Genomic DNA, 19,456 nt, shown 5'->3' with positions numbered 1-19,456 from the left:
TTGATTTTTTATAATTTATCGTACAGCTTCATATGCTCTTGGACAAGTACACTGCAATTATTATTTTAATCTAAGTAAAATCCTAGTAGATTGCGATTTTATAAAATCAATGGTAAAATAATACGAATCAGTAAGAAATTAATTTTTACTGAATTAAAAAGGGGGCAATGGTTTCAGCCTTGACGGCTTACAATTACACACCTAACAGAAGCTATAAATAAATTAAGTAGCATTTTCCTGAAGATGTTCTTGCATGTGTATACCACATTTCGAAGCTTTGCAATCCCATAATAACATTACACAGAAACAAATTATATTAGAAAAAGAAAAAAAACAATAACAAAACACGTTATCTCGTACAAAAATTTATTTTCAACGTAGCACTCATTACAAAATTACATAGATACTAAAAAAAATATGTCGATGTATTTTTAAATTAATCATAGGTATAGGAAACGCATGCTATGTCAGTCTTTTAAATAATTACACAGCCAAATCTTTGGGGTATACAAAAACGTTTTTAGTTTCAGTGGATTAATAAAATACAAAATTTGATCAGAGAAAAATAACTTACATTATTCCACAGGCCTATTCATTTACAAACACGAAATAACTTTAAGCACCGCGAATCATTGTTTCTATAGAATATAATTTTACAAATGTCTGTAAAAACAAAATATCTTATGAATATTAGCGGAGGACGCGTTAATGTGGTTACTGAAAGTTAAGGCACAACGTCGTAAGCTCAGCTGCATTTAAATTAACGTTTAACCACGAATCTTTAACAAATTTAAGCCGCGCCAATAAAGAAACGAATCTAAAATGGCGGCGGCGATCATGCGCTCTCACTCTAAGCTATTGCTGTCTTTAGTCGCACACGGCGCGTACTGCATGCAAAAACAATATTCTGACTTTGTTCTCACACTGTCTCGACGCGCTCTGTTTTCTCTCAAATTCTGTTGTTATTTGTTGTATTTGTTCGTTATTTTGTTGTTTTTGTTAAATTTGTATTGTATTTGTTAAACTAAAGTACATTCTCATGTGTTTTTTTTTATTTTTTTTTACAATAAACAACTTTTTCTTTCTATCTTTCTTTTTATTTGTTGACCCCTACCATCTGTCAGTGCAGGTACATGGACGCCATTTTTGATTCGTTTCTTGATTGGCGCGGCTTATAACAATGTTTATTCAGCACATCACAACGTGAAACGCCTTTTTATATTAATTATAAGTTGAATTACAATACAGAATAATGGTATTAAATTTAAATGTCATATAATTAAATTAAAATTAACTTATAATAATTAAATGAAAAGAAATGATCTTAATATTAAAACCCTACATAAGAAAGCCTCAAGATTTATATACATAAATAATATATAGGAAAAAAAGAAAATTAAATCAATTTAAATAAGAGCATTAATGACAATTACATACAAAATTCTATCAAATAAAAATGTCTCATTACATCGAGAATAAATAGTTCATGAAGATACAAAAGTTGTGAGATTCTTTTAATCTTTAAATGACAAGAAATATATTATATTACGTAAATAAATATCATAATCAGGACAATTATATATATAAATATATCTTATGTAAGTCGATTGTGGGTTATAAATGTTATAATAAATACTATAAAAAAAATTAGGAACATTATTTCGTAGGCCAAATAATGACATCTACTTTTGTATAATATTACTTGTTCTATTTAGTAAGGCACTTGGGGATTATGTTGCGTAACGATTTGAAATCTTTCGTTACGTCATAATTGTGTATTTTTTTAAGAACTTGAACCTTTCATTCATGTTACAAAATTTCAATTGACATTCCTTAAGTTATTCAAAACCGAACCTTATCTAGAGTTTTGCTCAAATAAAAAATTGCAATGTGTAAGAAATGGTAAATTAGAATTACCTATTAAATTCATCAGAACCAGTTCATACCACAATTGTTGCCAAAAAAAAATTACTCTTAATCCTAAGATGCAATTAATATTGAAAATTTTCAAAAAATACGTTACCTAAACACTAAATATACAGGTTAACCCTTCTATAACACGTTAAATACGTTCCTACAAAATCCCGTGTTGTGCGTAGCCATGTTATATGAAACAAGAAGCCAATACAAAAAGGAGAGTGATTTTTCTGAATCCGTATATATTTTTTTTACTAATTATACACATTTATTTAATACAAGCTGACCCGGCAGACTTCGTAGTGCCTCAATCGATAAATAAAAGACCGACGGGGGACACAATATCAAAGAAAAACAAAAATGTTATTTTTATTTAATTCCGAGCATTTTCATATTTATCTACCTTTTAAACCATCTCTGGACTTCCACAAATAATTCAAGACCAAAATTAGCCAAATCGGTTGAGCCGTTCTCGAGTTTTAGCGAGACTAACGAACAGCAATTTATTTTTATATAAATTTCGATTATTTGTTCATAGTGTGTAATGTAATTTTATAAATAATTTTAAACAAAAATCGCGTTATCGTGTTATAGAGCTACCGTGCTGTGAGTGGGTTTTGGGGTTTTTTTTATTTTCGTGTTAGAGTGGAACCGTGTTGTAAAATAACGTGTTATATAACAGGGTTACCTGTAACATTTCGAATGTTCTTGTAAATAAACGCTTTTAAGGAAGAGTATTTATTACGTAAACAGTGAACGTCGTTATGTTATTTCGAGTTATGGGTTCTTGGGCACCGCAATATAAAAACATTTGTGACCGAAGCATTAATACAATTCAATTCCTATAATGACATTCAAACGTTTTCAAACATATCTTATTATTATGAACTTAATTTTTATTGTTGTATCGGGAACGCCTGAAAATAATGTTAATTTTTTTTAGTATCAACAATCTTATATCGTAACAGATTTATGTTAACTGTACCACCAGCAGTCGCTAGATGATTTTCCCATTTATCGGATTCGATGTTTTTAACCTACCTATATAGTAGCTGGTAGCCTAAAGGTTCGAGCACATTATGCCGGGCCGCAGCGTGTCGGGGCGGAGCGCAAAAATCCGCTCAAATCGCTTGAATACAATTTGTAAGGGTTATCGCACACTGTGTCGGGCCGTAGGGGCTTGCATTGTTGCAACGCGGATTGTCGTCCGTGCGATGCAGTCCGTCCAGCCCCGACCCGCACCACCCCAACCCACCCCGCCCCGACCCCCGTCAACTGTGTGCTATAGCAAGCGGATTGCACGCGCGCACTTTTTATTTTACGATATTTGAATTTTTTTTTGGTATTTGCGTGTTCCTGTGATGTTCACAAAAATGAATGAAGAGCTTTTGATTAATTTAGTTCAAGGATACAAAGAACTTTATCATTTGCAAGATCCTCATTACGATGAACAACAAAAAAGAAAATTCTTCTTCAGGGCAATCCATAACGTACAGTTGCACGCAAATACACAGCAGTTGCGCAGGCAGTAAGTACACTGTACTCAAAATCCGTCAATGCACTGCGACCCGACCTGTCACTAATGTGCTAGGTAAGCATTTTTCGCTGCGCTGCGGTCCGCTTCGCCCCGATATAATGTGCTCGAACCCTAAGGGGTTATTCCAGCTACGCCCAGACGGATAGCTGAGCTCACGGACTCAGCCTGACAGAATTTACAATTTTATTTTTGTATTAATTGCTTAAACGGGTCGACGAGCTCATAGCCTGGTGTTCAGTGGTTACTGGAGCCCATAGACATCTACAACGCAAATGCGCCACCCACCTTAAGATATGAGTTCTAAGGTTTCAGTATAATTGCTAACACTAACCATAGCTGAGCAGTGCTTCGCAGAATCTACCACCGGATCGGAAACGCGACCCACTGAGAAGATCCGGCGAGAAACTCAGTGGGTTGTTCAATGTTAAAAGGCTTGAAGTCCAAACCAGACCAGAGCGCATGCGACTAAAAATAATAGGTTGACCCATACTCATCTGTGTACGATAATAATGTATACATATTAATAACTATTTTTATTACCGTATTCATTTTACAAAGAAGTGCTTTCTGGGGTTACTCTTGATGCGTGCACGTCTGAATCTCTCCTCTCATTCTGCCCACCTGTATCGTAAATAAAAAAACGATTTAAACAATTCAAACATTACATTATCATCTGGATCAATAGAATCAGATCTCAGTGTGCTTAGTGCGAGTTTTTTAACGTTCTCGATAGCGTAAAAGTTAGCTCATATTTGTATGGAATGGGATCGTTTGCCTACGTTAGCCGCTAGGGGCGCTGTTCCAACTGCATAAAAAATTGGGCTAACTTTTACGCTATCGAGAACGGTAAAAAACTCGCACTAAGCACACTGGATTTACATAGTATTCTAAAGTATCTACATATGTATAGAGATAGGCAAAGACAAAACACGTAATTTGTTTTAAATTACCATTATCTTCTCTGTTTCTTGACAGGTTTTTTTATTTAGCTACTGATGAGCTTTGATGTCATTTATAAAAATAAAAAACAAGGACATAGTTGATTTTTGTCAGTAAGAAATCAAAAGAGAAAATGTGTTATTTGTATTGAGTATTCAATGATATTTATCGAACGCTATTAGTGTTACAACAGTAACTATATAACATGTTATACTTTCACCATTGGATAAATTACAGCATTATAGTCCTTAATAAAACCTCAGAATTGAAAATTATCGACGTTCTACTTTTAATGTTTGTTATCAATAGTTTCAATTGTTTGGCTTTGCCCATCATTTATAACAAAAAATAAAAATAGTTAAGAACAGTATGTCTCTCGAAATGCTACAAATGTTCTGTTTTTTAAACTAACCGTGAAACGTCTTAATTTTATCAAACATTAAGTTCTTATCGATAATTGTTTGTTTCATTAAAAAAAAAACAGAAATAATATTTAATCGAATTTATCGGTAATTGTTTCAGCATTAATTGAAATTTAATGAACGCCAAACGAGCAACTAACAGTTTGATATCACGACAATCTTTTCGTTGCCAATAACTGAAGTTCGAATCCAAATCAAATAAAAAACTCGTGTGGCACTCGGGGACTGCCGCGGTAAAGCTATTGCATAGCATTTTTGATCAACTTATGCAATTATAATTAGACAATAATAATTTAATATTAAAACAAGAATAAAATAAGACCACGCTATATTTATAAACATTAACAAAAGCAAAACATTAACTGTCCCCTTCACACTCATAAGCTAGACCGCGCGAGAGAAAGATGGGCAGACTTTTCATGATGCGCATGCTGTGCGACGTCACGCCGCACGCTTATTCACAAACACTACACTAGCGCAACGTGTGAATGTGTTGAACGCGAGCTACATTGTAGCCGGAGTGAGGGTGTTAGGTTTTATTTTCGTTACGAAATTTCTTGATTCGGTCGTCGCGCTCAAAGCCCGCGATAAAAGCTATGCAATAGCTTAATAAAAAAAGTGTATTTATTTTTTGAATTTTCTACCTTTCTTTTTGCTGGCAGCACTCTTAGCTGTTCGACCGTTCACTGAAAAACAAATATACATTAACGACAAGCAATAAACAACTTTAAGATAATATTAAAAGAGCACGTTTTACTGCTCGTTTTTTTACAGTATATATAGAATGCAATCCGGGACGCGTTCCCAAAATCGAAAAGTAAATTAATATGTAACCTCTATATGTATGATTTATGACATAAATCTTAAAAGAGATCGATGCCTCCAATGAACACTACTCTAACTCCAAATTCGTAGGTTTACAGGAGGAGCGTTTAAACGAAACAAGTTGACAAATATATCTGCAATAATAAAGATTTTATGGTTTTTTCTTGTGTAACTAGCTGACTTACTCTTGCTTCGAACCCCATTAATAATGAATTTGTAATACTTTTAAAATAGTGAAGCGATTTGCGTGAAAAACGAAAATTTCAAAATTTTGAGTTAGAGTAGTGTTCATTGTAGGCATCGAGATTATAATATGTTATACAGGTGACATAAATGCTATTTTGAATATTGAAATGTTAGAAGAAGAAATATTAGAAATATTGAAACATAATTATGAAAAATAAAATCTGGCGCAATAGCTTAAATGTTGTTTCTCTAAACGGAGCAACTCATTTTGTACTTAGAGTTTTACTGGGCTAAATTTTCTTTCAGGGTCCATAAAATAATATAATACATTATAAATATACTACTATTTGTCTACTACTCAATACAATGATGTTTCCCGAGCGCTATGGCATGTCGTTCTTCAAACGAGGCTTGTGGAGAGTACTTAACCATAGGCAGCGGATTGACTCTCTCCCTGGCATTGCTGAAGTCCATGGGCGACGGTAATCACTCACCATCAGGTGGGCCGTATGTTCGTTTGCCTACAAGGGCATTAAAAAAAAACAAATATGACACATTCGCTTTTGAATTTAGTAACATCATATTTGATGGATCACTATTGTCTTCATTAAGTCCGCGTGATTGACTACATTATGTAATGTGACCATTATGTTGAATAATTTGTAATGAATAATTTTGGTATTAAGATACTTTTTTTTTCTATTCAGTTCTCACGAAATTCGTATTGAAAAGGAACGCACAAAAATGTACAATCATCATATAAATATGTTTGCAATCGCATAACTCAATCAATGTCATACCTATTTTCTCAGTTTTGGTGATTCTGTAGGTTCTGTTCTGGCCTTTCTCGTACTGTAAAAAGTTCAATGACTCTTGGATCGACGTCGAAGTCTCCGGGTACACAAACGCGCTTAACGCTTCTTCTTCAGGCGATTTAACTTTGTCCTCTTCCTGTATTCCAAACGAGTCCGTGGATGTATTTTTATATATACCTTTGCCTTTCTTCGACGTTTTCGTTTGTTCCTGTGTCGAAATAGACTTTGTTGGCATCGTTGTTTGTTCGTTGTTTTTCGTCGATGAATTTGTTTGATCGTCTATTTTCGTTTGGTTCTTCGTTGGTATTTTGGTTGGTTCCTTTTCTTTTGCAACCGTTTTTGTTGGCTCTTGTTTAAATTCATTATCCATAGACCGAGGACTATCATTAACAGAGTTTTCTGGTTTATCGCTTTCGGTATTAAATTTTTCATTTTCTTTCAGATCTTTTTCTGGCTTTTTTTCAGCTTGACGTTTGTCGTCGTCTGGTTTTGTTTGCTCTTTGCCTTTCGGCGTAACTGTTTTAGGCACGTCCGAATTATTTTTTGAATTCAATTTAGATTCTGCTGTAACATTTGTCTTTTCATTGTTTTTATCTTTTACGACTGTTTGTTGAGTGCTTTTTGTGTTCGCTTGCGAGGTGTTGTTAGTTTTTTCGGCACTCATTTGTTTCTTATCGTCTGCAGCTTTAACGTCTTGAGCTTCATTCGCTTTTTCCGGAGTTGAGCTTTTGTTTTCGCTCGGCGTGAACTTGATTTCTTCACTGTTCTGTCCGTCTCCGTCTGATTTGTTCTGCGTGGTTTCGTTGCAGCAAATCGTGTCGCGATCCGATTCTGCACTCGGACTGGTCGCGTTGGTCAACTGCAATCGAAAACGTGCGTTAATTTCAATTCAAACCGTCTAAATCTATACGAATATATAAATCTATAGTGGTTTTTACGGATGCACCGTTATAACTACTGAACCGTGCATCCGATTGACTTGAAACTTGGTATTCGTGTAGAAAATACATGTACTTAATGGGTTTTTTTTTGGTCAGGAGGAAATCGCCGTACTCCCACCCTTCTCTGGGGATGGCGAACATGGTATATCGGAGTCGAACCGACTAAAACCTCCTGTCGCTCAACAACCCACGTCCGAGCCTCGCATGAGACAAAACTCATGAAAAGGCAAAGGGCTCCCCCCTTGAAGGGCTCCCCCCTTGAAGTGAAGCGTTTAGTGCGGAGCACATCTCTCCCATCACCCTCCCCCTCGGGACGCCGGGCCAGCGATCGTCGGCGCCACGACCACCAGCCCTCTCGATGTGTACTTAATGGATAGGCTTTTAATAATATTTATATGAGTGTTGGACTCCCTACACCAGTAGCGGGGACGTTAATGATGAGAATTTTTGTGGGGGTGAGAAATAATAATGTTAATTTTAAGTGCCCAGCGAAGCGGACGGGTACAGCTAGTTATTATATATAAAGGTTATTCTAGTACTGGAGTCAAACCAAAGTTCAGTGAATGACGTTTTTTATGTCGATTAAACGTAATCGTACGACGTTATCCATTTCACCTTCACGTCTTTACGAGCGTATTTTATGTATCTATTAAATATAAAATTTTATTTGTATTACGTCATTATGTATCATCGGTCATTATATCACACTGGCTTGATGAAGATCTCGCAAACCACTTATAGAGAGAGGGTTTTTCTTTTTATTCCTTAAATGGGTGAACGAGCTCACGGTCCACCTGGTGTTAAACGGTTATTGGAGCCCACAGACATCTGCAACGTAAATGCCGCCACCCACCTTGAGGCATGAGTTCTAAGTCTCAGTTTTTACAGTACAACGGCTGCTCCACCCTTCAAACCGAAACGCAATACTGCTTCATGGCAGAAATATGCAGGGTGGTGGTACCTACCCGTGCGGACTCACAAGACGTATCACCACCAGTAATTACGAAAATTATCATTTTGCGGGTTTGATTTTTATTACACAATTTTATTCCTTTACCATGGAAGTCAATCGTGAACATTTGTTAAGTACGTATTTCAGTGGGAAAATTGGTACTTGCCAGCGGGATTCGAACACCGGTGCATCGCTATACACGAATGCACCGGACGTCTTATCCTTTAGGCCACGATCCTTCTCCTTATCCTATCAGGTTCCTATTTCGGTTTAACAAGACACAATAGTAATAATAATATAATAACGACATACCGTGTAACCAGAATCTTCATCTGACTCAGCGTTGAGGTCGACCATCATCTTTTCGATGAGACGTTCCATCGTGCTCTCAACACTAGTGGCAGCCGCCGGATTAGAGTCCTCACGAGCATGCTTACTGCGCTTTACTACCTGAAGTAATTTGGATGAAAATAAATAAATCTATAACATAAAGAAGCAAAGGCCGGTACCTTTTTCTCTTGATCTTTGACAACGGATTACCTCTTTTTTTTTGTTTAGTTAGGTTTATGACAGACGTTGGTTTTATTAATGAGCACTTTTTTTGGAAAGAGATTTTTTTACATAATAATATTTTACATAATAATATTATACATAATTATTATTTCCATAATTCCATAATTACTATCCATAGTTTATCAATTAAACAAAAGAGCAAGTGTAAAAAATTAAACATGAAATAAATTTTGAGATGTCAAAGATTATGGTCGCATTTCGACAACGGAAGCGAACGGAAGTTATAATAAAATCATATTTCCACATTGGCCAAATTAGAATTTGATTTTTAACTATATTGGCACGAGCTTAGGCTAACATTAGTTGGTAGTGTTATTAACATTAAACTGATTTTCAATTTTGAATTAAAATAAAAGGTTGGTTAAGTTTTATTTTATTAGTTACACTTAGAAGTTTGGTAATGCTCCATTCTGACTTTTTATTTTATATTATTGCCCGAGCAGGCAGACGAGCATACGGCCCACCTGATGGTAAGTGGTTACCGTTGCTCATGGACGTCAGCAATGCCAGGGATAGAGCAAAGCCTACCGCTTAGTACTCACTATTAAGTTTCATGAATAACATTTATGACACCGCTCGTACTCCACCTATCGTACCTTAATGATAACTATAATAGAAAACTTCCCCGGAATGACCACAATTGTTTCATCTGAATTCGATGAACGTTAAAGGAACGCATAGGGGACAAAAATATTCTACAATTTATTTATAAATCGATAAAAATTCATATCGATATCGTGATTACAAAAAATTGTTGATTGTTCTTCTTTATTCTAATTCAAAAGCGTACCGGCCACTAGATTATGGCAAACAGATAAAAAGTTCAACGTTCATTTACAAATTACATAATTATGTTTATTTTAATCACCGTCACTTTGTGGTTATCGCGCTCTTGTCATATTTTAAAGATTTTTTTAATAATATTTCATCATCGCTTTCTTTTGTTTTCGTTGCTTTAAACTTATTTTGGCTATGTGTAAATAAACAAACAAATGCACAGTCGTATTTGTTATCATAGATGTACCGGATGTTACCCGGATCATTAATTTTTTACTGGTGGTAGGACCTCTTGTGAGTCCGCACGGGTAGGTACCACCACCCTGCCTATTTCTACTAGTGTTTCGGTCTGAAGGGTAGGGCAGCCGTTGTAATTATACTGAGATCTTAGAACTTATGTCTCAAGGTGGGTGTCGCATTTACGTGATAGATGTCTATGGGCTTCAAAAACCACTTAAGACCAGATGGGCTGTGAGCTCGTCCACCCATGTAGGAAAAAAAAAATAAAAAAAAATATTATATAGCCTATTCTACATGTTGATTCCGATTATTGATTATTTATGTTCAAAAAATTTTTTATTTTGTTTATTTATTTTGCTTTTTTTTTGTTTTTGTTGTTTTTAATTCAATTTTATTGTTTAGTACAGATGTAGATATATCGCTAAGCTACCGGAGAAAGACATTGTACACGGCCGCAATCCTAAACGCTTCGACTCAATGGGAGACCATTGTACTGTAATTGGCGAACACCTAGTTTACTATACAACAGACACTCATGTAAAGATTACTGGAATGAATTCCATTGGTGGGTGAACGACCTCTAGGCCTAGCTGTTGTCAAATTTTTAGCTCATCTCAATCGAAAACTAAAGTTTTTTGTATAACAACTTTTGTTTTCTTCCTGCTTATGCTGATAGCCTTGAGAGGCTATATCAGCGTTGCCCTTAGGTGTAGGTGAGCTCTCGGGGCTCAAGCCGGACTGTTGCTAACACTGGCAAGAGTAGTACTTCACAGAATCTACCACCGGATCGGAAACGCGAACCACTGAGAAGATCCGGCGAGAAACTCAGTGGACTGTGTCTGAGGGTTAACGACGGGTTCGACGAGAACGATGCCCGATGCTTGAGGTACCTAAAAGGACCGTTAGTGGATCGGGAGGTTCCGAAATGACGTGTTTGGGGCGACGTCGACTGCTTTCCATTCTGTCCGCAGGATCGGGAATGTAGTTACCGGCGGCCACGATGAGAGGGTTCTCGTGTCGTGCCGCTTTATCGAAATGGTACACTGTCTCCTCGAACCAAACAAAACACGGAACTGTTAAGCAAAGTTAAACTCACCAGTACTTCATCGTTGCTGCTAGCGTTACCGGGGTTATTGTTGTAGCTGAGCGAATGTCTGCGGAAGCACATGGTGAATTCAAACATCGATCTGATCCCGCTGTACCAGGTGTCGCGGGGCTGGCTGGCGGTGCTGGTGCGGGCTCGCATCATGCGGTTCCCCTGGTACTTGAGGGTCCGTAAATATCTACGTTTGCTTTGTATGTACATGACCTGCGAGAATACAGAGCGTTTTAGCTTTAGAGGTGCCTATAACGAAACATTTTTCTTTTTCACAGGCGCTTTTGTTTCCTGAGATGTCCATTCTAAATGACGCTTCTAAACGAGTTGCTTTTCTAAATCGTGTATAAAAACCAGTGAGAGATTGACACCGTCTCAGAAAATAAATAACAATGCATTTTGTTGTTTGATTCCAATATTTTGTTTAAAATTGCCTTACGTTTGCCGCTAGGGGCGCTGTTCCAACTTCATACCAATTTGAGTTAACTTTTACGCTATCGAGAGCGTTAAAACACTCGCACTAAGCACACAGGTTCTTTTGTAGTAGTGGCATTTATATTAAATATACATACATATGTTAGCCATGGTATATTAGAGCTAAGTTATGAATATACAACATATTTATAATAATTTATTTATATGTTTAACGATTAGCCACATACGACACAAAATAGCGAATTAACATATACTAATAGTTTTATTTTTATCCAACTACTATTACTATTTAAAAAAAATCACTAATAACGTGTAATGTTAACGATTGATTTTCGAAATATAATGCTAAGAAATTCAGCACCTCTTTACTATCAATCACAACGCATGATGCTGGTGGTAGGACCCCTTGTGAGTCCGTGCGGGTAGGTACCACCACCCCACCTATTTCTGCCGTGAAGCAGTAATGTGTTTCGGTTTGAAGGGTGGGGCAGCCGTTGTAACTTTTTTTTTGCCCTTGTAGGCAGACGAGCATACGGCCCACCTGATGGTGAGTGGTTACCGTCGCCCATGGACTTCAGCAATGCCAGGGGCAGAGCCAAGCCGCTGCCTACCTATACTGAAACCTTAGAACTTATCTCAAGGTGGGTGGCGCGTTTACGTTATAGACGTCTATGGGCTCCAGTAACCACTTAACACCAGGTGGGCTGTGAGCTCGTCCACCCATCTAATAAAAAAAATTAAAAAAAATGTGGTTAATCGTTGTGTTTTAGTTTTTATTGTACGGTTTGATCATAAGACACGCATCTATCGCCATCCTTCAAGAGAAGCCATCGGCGTGGAGTGCATCATCATCATTTTGTGTTTATCTCATCGGTTATTATGACCCGAATTACGTCATACGACTTGAAGTTGCATTTAGTCACGTATTGTTAGATCCTCGAGGCTATTTTGAGATAAGAACAGTCCGGTTTCTTCCTATTGTTTTAAATAATAGTAAAGCGCTCGTGGATGACTCCATACTGGTTGGTACCAATGCCTTACCTGTTTCAGCTACGAAGCAATCAAGCATTCGGTTCATAGGATATCTCACCCGTTAATCCTTTGACAGGATTTACTCAAAAAACCGTTTTCGCTGCAACGGCTCATTCCTTTTTTTCTCATAATCGTAATTTTATTTATAATGTGCAAATATTTTGTGTTTAGGGTTCCGTAGCAAGATAATAGATGATGTAGTACAGTGATGGAATGGTAGCCGAAATCAGGGCGTAGAGGTGCCGGAAGACCTATAGTACGCTGGACCGATGATATGATCAGGACGGTGAAGCAGATGTGGATGAAATATTTTTGGGATTTCTCATTTTGTTCACCGTTTACAGAAGAAATAAATAAAATAAAAATAATTTAATGATTTGCAATTCAACAATCTCAATTACGGAAGTGACATCTACTATTACTACTACTAATACTACGACCTATATTAAAATATGTAAATGACATTTGACATGACACTGGGAAGTGGCTAATATTAATACGTGTATAATACCAATCTGTGTAGTATACTAACAAAACTCACCACATCAGCAGACCTCAAAGGAGGTTTTCCCATAATCAAGTTAGCGAGTGAAATCGTCTCTCGAGTGATTCGCAGAGCAATTAGCATCATCAGAAAGAATACCCAGGGCAGAGGGCGGATCAGTTCTGGTTGCGGGCGCTCGTCTTGATCCACTAAAACATAACAGATATTATTTACGAAAATCCCAAATAATATTTTTAAATATGTACTACATTTAAATACCACAGATTACTAAATAAAAAACTAGTACCACGATGATTCGGTCAAGTTCTCAGCAATCTTTGATACTTGAATGTTCTATTTTCAGGAGATTTTATTTATTAGCTCATCCTAGTGGACAATCAAGTTTGAGCACAATCGTCGTTCATAAAGGTCATGGAGAACTTGCATAAGTTGAATTGGTCTTAATTTTTTGAATTGATTTACATTTTTTTTTATTGCCTTTGCAGGTAGACGAGCATACGGCCCACCTGATGGTAAGCGGTTACCGTCGCTCATGGACGTCAGCAATGCCAGGGGCAGAGCCAAGCCGTTGCCTACCATTGAGTAGGTACTCATAATTACATTTTACACGCATTGCATGAAATTAGGAAGTTTGATGGCGCAATATTTAGCGAAATATCTTTCGTCTATTATTACTGTTCTTTAGCCATGTAACTATAGCGTTTGCATTATCTTTGATAATTTGCTCGACATATTACAAATTCTTACAATGCATAATGATAAACTATTTGGTTACTCTAATATAATTTCTAACGAATGTCTGTTGTAGTTAGGTATTCACTAACATTTATAACACTCGTTATTATATTATTAACAGAATCCATTGAAAAAATGTATCATTATATTTTATCATTACACTTAATAATCTTAATATAATAGTAGTTCAATCCATTTTTTTATCATTAAAAAAAATAGAGCTTTAATCCATCTTACTAATGGTAAGATGGATTAAGAGAGACCAATAAGAAAAAGCCAGATAACGCTGAGTGCAATGCAAAAAACTCCGATCTCATATCTGAAGCTGGTTAAAAATTAGTGATGTGACCATGAAAGAATTGCCGACTGCGAACGCGATATCCGTGTTCGTAATGTGACAATAAAACCGCTTGTAAGTGACACAATTTGGCGAACAATAACTCACAAGGTGGAGGCACGGCCCATCTCGCACATTTCTCGACCACCCACAATGCTCTATCGAAATACCGTAACGTAGTCTGGCCAGCGCGGTAGCTGACCGCGTGCTCTGCCAAAGTCTGAAGCATTTCCTTTATCAGGTCCATGTCTAGAAGAAATTATGGCGATATTACATCGAAACGTACAAAATAGCATTTTCTTGTTGAATACCTACTTAATTTCCGCAGCAGTCCGTGAAGAATCTTTTTTATTTAATATTCTAAGTATTTCCCCTAAATTTTATACATCACAATGCAAAACAAAGAAAAAAACATTACAGGATATAATTTGAGATATAAAATTGTTTTGAAGAAAACATCCCACCTAATAGTATTGTGACAAATCGATACACACAATCATTACTACTGCTTACCTATTCATTATTAATATTATCGATAATTATGCTGGTGATGACAGAGCTTCAATGGGTAAGCTTTACCCCTAAGATATAATAATAATTAAACGTGATGAATAATACTTTTCCTTATTTAGTCTCTCAAAATATATGCTCGCCATCGTCAGCAATGTCCACCTGATGATCATTGCTCAATTCTCCAAAAGTACTCTTATTAATAGACGTCTTTATTATTAAGTATAATAAAGATATCAAACAAGAACAAATAACCGGCTTCAGACGTGTACGACTATTGAACTAAAAGCCGGCCAATGTTCGATAACTTTCGATAAATACCTTTAAGCAATAGGTGACTATTTGTGTCCACACTTATCAATGTTACTATTCAATTAATTACCATTCTATATAATCTAAAAAAAATCTATCCCATTGATTGAGTTTGATTTCAGTGCTTTGTCAAATCTCTAGGACGGGTTTTTTAAGACTGAGAATTGAATTAATTATGTAACTCCATACTTAATGTTAGCAAATGCAAAAATGAGTTTATTTGTGTCCGCTTTCTTGGAAAACTACTCAATCGATTTTGTAGACAAGTTGTCAGGGATAGGTTAATAGATAGAAAATGACACATGGGACTTTCATCCAGAACAAAAAAACAGGAATTTTTCCAGGGAATAAAAAGAGTGAAGTCGCGTTTAAAATTTAGCATAAAATTAACATTTAATAACCGATTCCTATAATTTGTACAGTTTATAAAACATACCTGGCACATTAAAAAATTTGGAATTGAATTTGAATACAAAAACGGATAATAGGAATGTATAACGTCACAAATCACAGATTGTTTAAATATATATTATTATAACAGATTTTCATTCACAGAAATAAAACTATAGAACGTATTTTTCTTTTAAACTTAACGTAGAACGCACCGTCGACAACTGCAGATTTATCATATTATACATGTTGACTTCTTTATTAACACAGAGATAATATACACGGAGAACGGGTCGTAGGTCAGTGCAATCACGTACTGATATGTGAGGCCAGAGTGACAAATATTGAACATCTAATTATTGAACAACTAGTTTTGTACCCTGATTTCATTTGCTTCAAAAATACAAAATTTTTGTTTTTTGTCAATTAAACCTCTCCAAACCACGTGAATAAGTTGATACAACAGAATAAGTTGGTAGAAGAAGTCTATTTAATATTGTTTTTTACTTCTTTGATATACAAGTGTACCGATCAACAACCTCTCATTAAATATGATTATAGTTTTGTTTTATCATCTGCCTATATATATTATTAAGATATAAGGTACTCCATCTAATTAGTATTTATTGAGATAATGGAGTGTTTTGATTGAGTAATAAGAAGCATACATGATCCCAATTCTGTAGTTATTTGGTATAATCATTAACTTTTCTCACTTAATGATCATATAAAACAGGATATTACAGTCTATTGATAAATATTAGAACTGTAACAGATGTATTGGATAATCTATTTATGTATACTGTTGCAATATAAGAAATGTTTTGGTATTTGAGAATGTTTCATATTTTCAAACAAATTCAATTATCTAAACTTATGAAACAGGTAGGATAACAATCTCCAGACTTGTAATTTTTTTGGCAATTTATTAATTTTGAAATGTTGGAATAATAAAAAGGCTAAAGTAACAACAGTTGTAAATAATATTAATATTTATTAAAAAAAGCTTTAAATACCTAATACATATTTAAATTGGGTAAATCATGTTCCAATACATTTAATGTATTTGTGTAGTGTGTGAGTGGTCACTATATACACTAAGCCTGTCTACCAATTACTATATATTTAAAGTCCAAACATAATTGGCAAATGTGAGTACGAAAAACAAATTTAAATTAATGCCATTGAATTTTACCTCCATACATTCCGAATCAAAACAGAAATACAAAATCTGAGAGTTTTATGTAGCTCAGAACATATTGGTTAAGAGCAAACATAGTCAGAGTGTTAAAGTGAGTTGAAATTCGACTACCTCTCCTAAGTGGTGGCAAGGGATGCTATCTACGTACTATAAATCTTTTTCTTTTTTCTAGACCTTGTAACAAGCTCTCTGAGCTCACAGAGCAACACATTATGCGCGGTCAGTTGCAGCATATCCTCTTCTTTGTTTTCACTACCCATTCACTGGTAGCCTAAGGGGCTACTCCAGCTATGCTCTGGCTGGTAGTAAACTCAGAAGCTAAGCCTGAGAGATTTGCTAATACTGGCCCTATCAAGAGCAGTGTAGTGCAGTACAGAATCTGCCTAAGATCAGAATTGCCACCCATTGAGAAGGTAACGGACCTTATAACATAATCTTATAACTCTTCGTTGTAGTCGATAAGTTCAACAAGAGGTGTGAGAGGCGCTTGAAGATTCTAAAAGCTCCGGGGGATTCAATAAGATATGATTTGGGCGATGGGGGGTTTACGTTGAAAAACCAACTACACATGGTGTTCCCAGGTTGCTGCTTGACTTTGGTGATTGGACGAGATAGTTTATTCAACACGGTATGGACATTGACATTGTCCTCTTATGATAGTAGTTGGTATGAGTTTTACAACCCGCCACCAGCTTGATTTGATGATTTGATTATATTAGATCACTAGTAGTGTGTCTATTTCAACATGTCATAGGAAGCCACTTTTCTATATATATTTTTTGATGTTTCTTTTATTTCATTCGCTTTTGGTTCTATGAATTGCATTTTATTATTCTGAACAATTACGCTAAAATTTATATTTTCAAATACCAAAAAGATAAAAATACTACATTTTATCCATTATTCTGGATTTTCATAACAATATCAAAATAATACCAGGACATCCTAAAATAAATTTTGTCATCTCTGAAAGTTACTAAATCTGTTGTTTTTGGAGTACAAGAGCAACAAGCTGGAGTACAAGATATTACATATTAACAGAATTTATACACAGATCAGGTTCACATCTCTGTCTTTTCTGTTACTATTATTTCTTCCATCATCCAACTTAATCAGTTTTTACTCGAAGATTGTAAATATTATATTAGATTACATTAAGCAATAAATGAAAACATTTTTACAGATTGCATGAATGTGTATGAAATTGTTTCTGAGTCGCACTGATTCCGCTTAATAGAAGGCATTATGGTTTTGTTTTTAAGCCCCAGTACAGATGAAAATTATCACTGCTACATTCAGTTTTTTTACTGGTTTTAGTTAATAAAATATTAATCAAGTAAAACTACTTACCTTCAGTTGTGTGCTCTAAAATGCAATTTTTAATTCGCCGGTATTTGATTTCGTGCAAAATTAGTACTTAATAATTATGAGCAAAGTGTGTTCATTAAACTTTCAACTTTATTTTCCTAACTTTGATAGAATTGTTTATTTTCTTAGGCTTGACAGAATTGGCTTTACTTTACTCCATGCAAGATTGATATTAAATTATGTAGGTATCAATTTAAACAAGGTGGTAGGTACATACTAGTACATACCTACATACCTACCAAAATTTTACAGTGACACCACCAGTGACATTTTCTTGTCGTCCTGAATAGGCAATAGAAAATAAACCTATACCTACCTACTGCGAAGTCTTTTTATTTTGTGCACGGTGTTCGAAAATGTATTTTGTTGCAAAGAATTAAGGACGTGCAATTTAGATGAATTGATTTAAACTAAATTTAAATCTAAGTATGAAAATTTTCTAGGTTTGTCAAATCAGTGTTGATTTATTTACGTTTATAAAAGTGGTCTGTTACTAGGTTAGTATGATACCGGTCACTCACATTCGCACGAATACGCAAACCCACAAGTGTAGGACGACATTTGCAAATGATTATGCAAAGTTTTCGCTACATTCGTGGTTTTCGAAGCTGTGTCGGTTTTTAACGAACATCAAAGCGCGCGAACCCCGATCCTACACGTAGTCTCCCACACATTCGTGTGACCAGTTGCGCCCAGGATTGCGAAAGCAACGGACGTTTCGCTATTTTCATAGACCTTGACGTCTACTGTGTAGCGTATCTTCATCAAAAGAAATCCCATAAAAACAGCATGGTTGTTAATGATGTCTGGGAAAGAATTCAAAACTCTTTTTCTCTTCAATGTTTTATTTTCGAATTAAAAAGGAGGAGAAATTCGTGAGACATTCGTAAACAAGTGTAGGAGGAAGCGCAAACGGGTTCGCAAATTGAGTACCGAACCCATTTGCACAGCCGCTAAGTTTGCGAATGAATGTTTAACAGCCCTTCAGATGCGAGCAAATATTCGTACATTGTACGAATGTTTGAGTGGCCGGCATAAGAAAACTGTGACATCTGCCGGCAGTTTACTTGTGTTGTATTGATGCTAAAAATTACTACAAAAGTGAAGGGAAAGTGATTTAATTAAATTTAAAACTATTTATATTGAATTATTATTATCATTGCTAGGTTAGTCATAATTATTCTTAATATTAATAATTATGACTAACAAAGAAAGAATATGGAAAACCCGAAGTATTCGCCGTGAGACCAAGATTAGGTTGGTGCGTACATTAGCGTTCTCAATTTTTTTGTACGGTGCTGAAACCTGGCGCTCATAGCATCTCACAATAAGGCAATAAGGTCGATGACTACGAAATGTGATACTGGAGAAGGATGCTACCCATATCATAGAAAGCCATAAGGACCAATAA

The 19,456-nt window shown here is 35.6% G+C and overlaps 1 protein-coding gene across 3 annotated transcripts; it reads right to left on the bottom strand.

The window, feature by feature from the left end:
• Positions 1-349: 349 nt before the first annotated feature.
• On the bottom strand, positions 350-18,304 carry LOC101738152 (phosphatidylinositol 3-kinase 1). 3 transcript variants are annotated; one of them, XM_004933386.5, is made up of 9 exons: positions 18,028-18,304; positions 14,373-14,513; positions 13,229-13,380; positions 11,221-11,433; positions 8,847-8,984; positions 6,627-7,500; positions 5,460-5,501; positions 3,995-4,075; positions 350-2,834 (listed from the first exon to the last, which is right to left on the bottom strand). In XM_004933386.5, exons 2-8 carry the CDS (start codon positions 14,509-14,511, stop codon positions 4,005-4,007), a joined length of 1,629 nt encoding a protein of 542 aa, XP_004933443.1. In that variant the 5' UTR covers positions 14,512-14,513; positions 18,028-18,304; the 3' UTR covers positions 350-2,834; positions 3,995-4,004. The 3 variants fall into 3 exon arrangements, with proteins under 3 accessions (XP_004933443.1, XP_012552006.1, XP_004933444.1); XM_012696552.4 differs by lacking the exon at positions 18,028-18,304 and adding an exon at positions 15,523-16,031; XM_004933387.5 differs by lacking the exon at positions 18,028-18,304 and adding an exon at positions 15,692-16,031.
• Between the last annotated feature and the right edge of the window lie 1,152 nt (positions 18,305-19,456).

The sequence above is a fragment of the Bombyx mori genome, chromosome 19 (assembly GCF_030269925.1).
Source record: "Bombyx mori chromosome 19, ASM3026992v2".
NCBI classification, from domain to species: Eukaryota; Metazoa; Arthropoda; class Insecta; order Lepidoptera; family Bombycidae; genus Bombyx; species Bombyx mori.
Note: the sequence above shows the minus strand (reverse complement) of the source record. Positions and strands in the feature narration are given on the sequence as shown.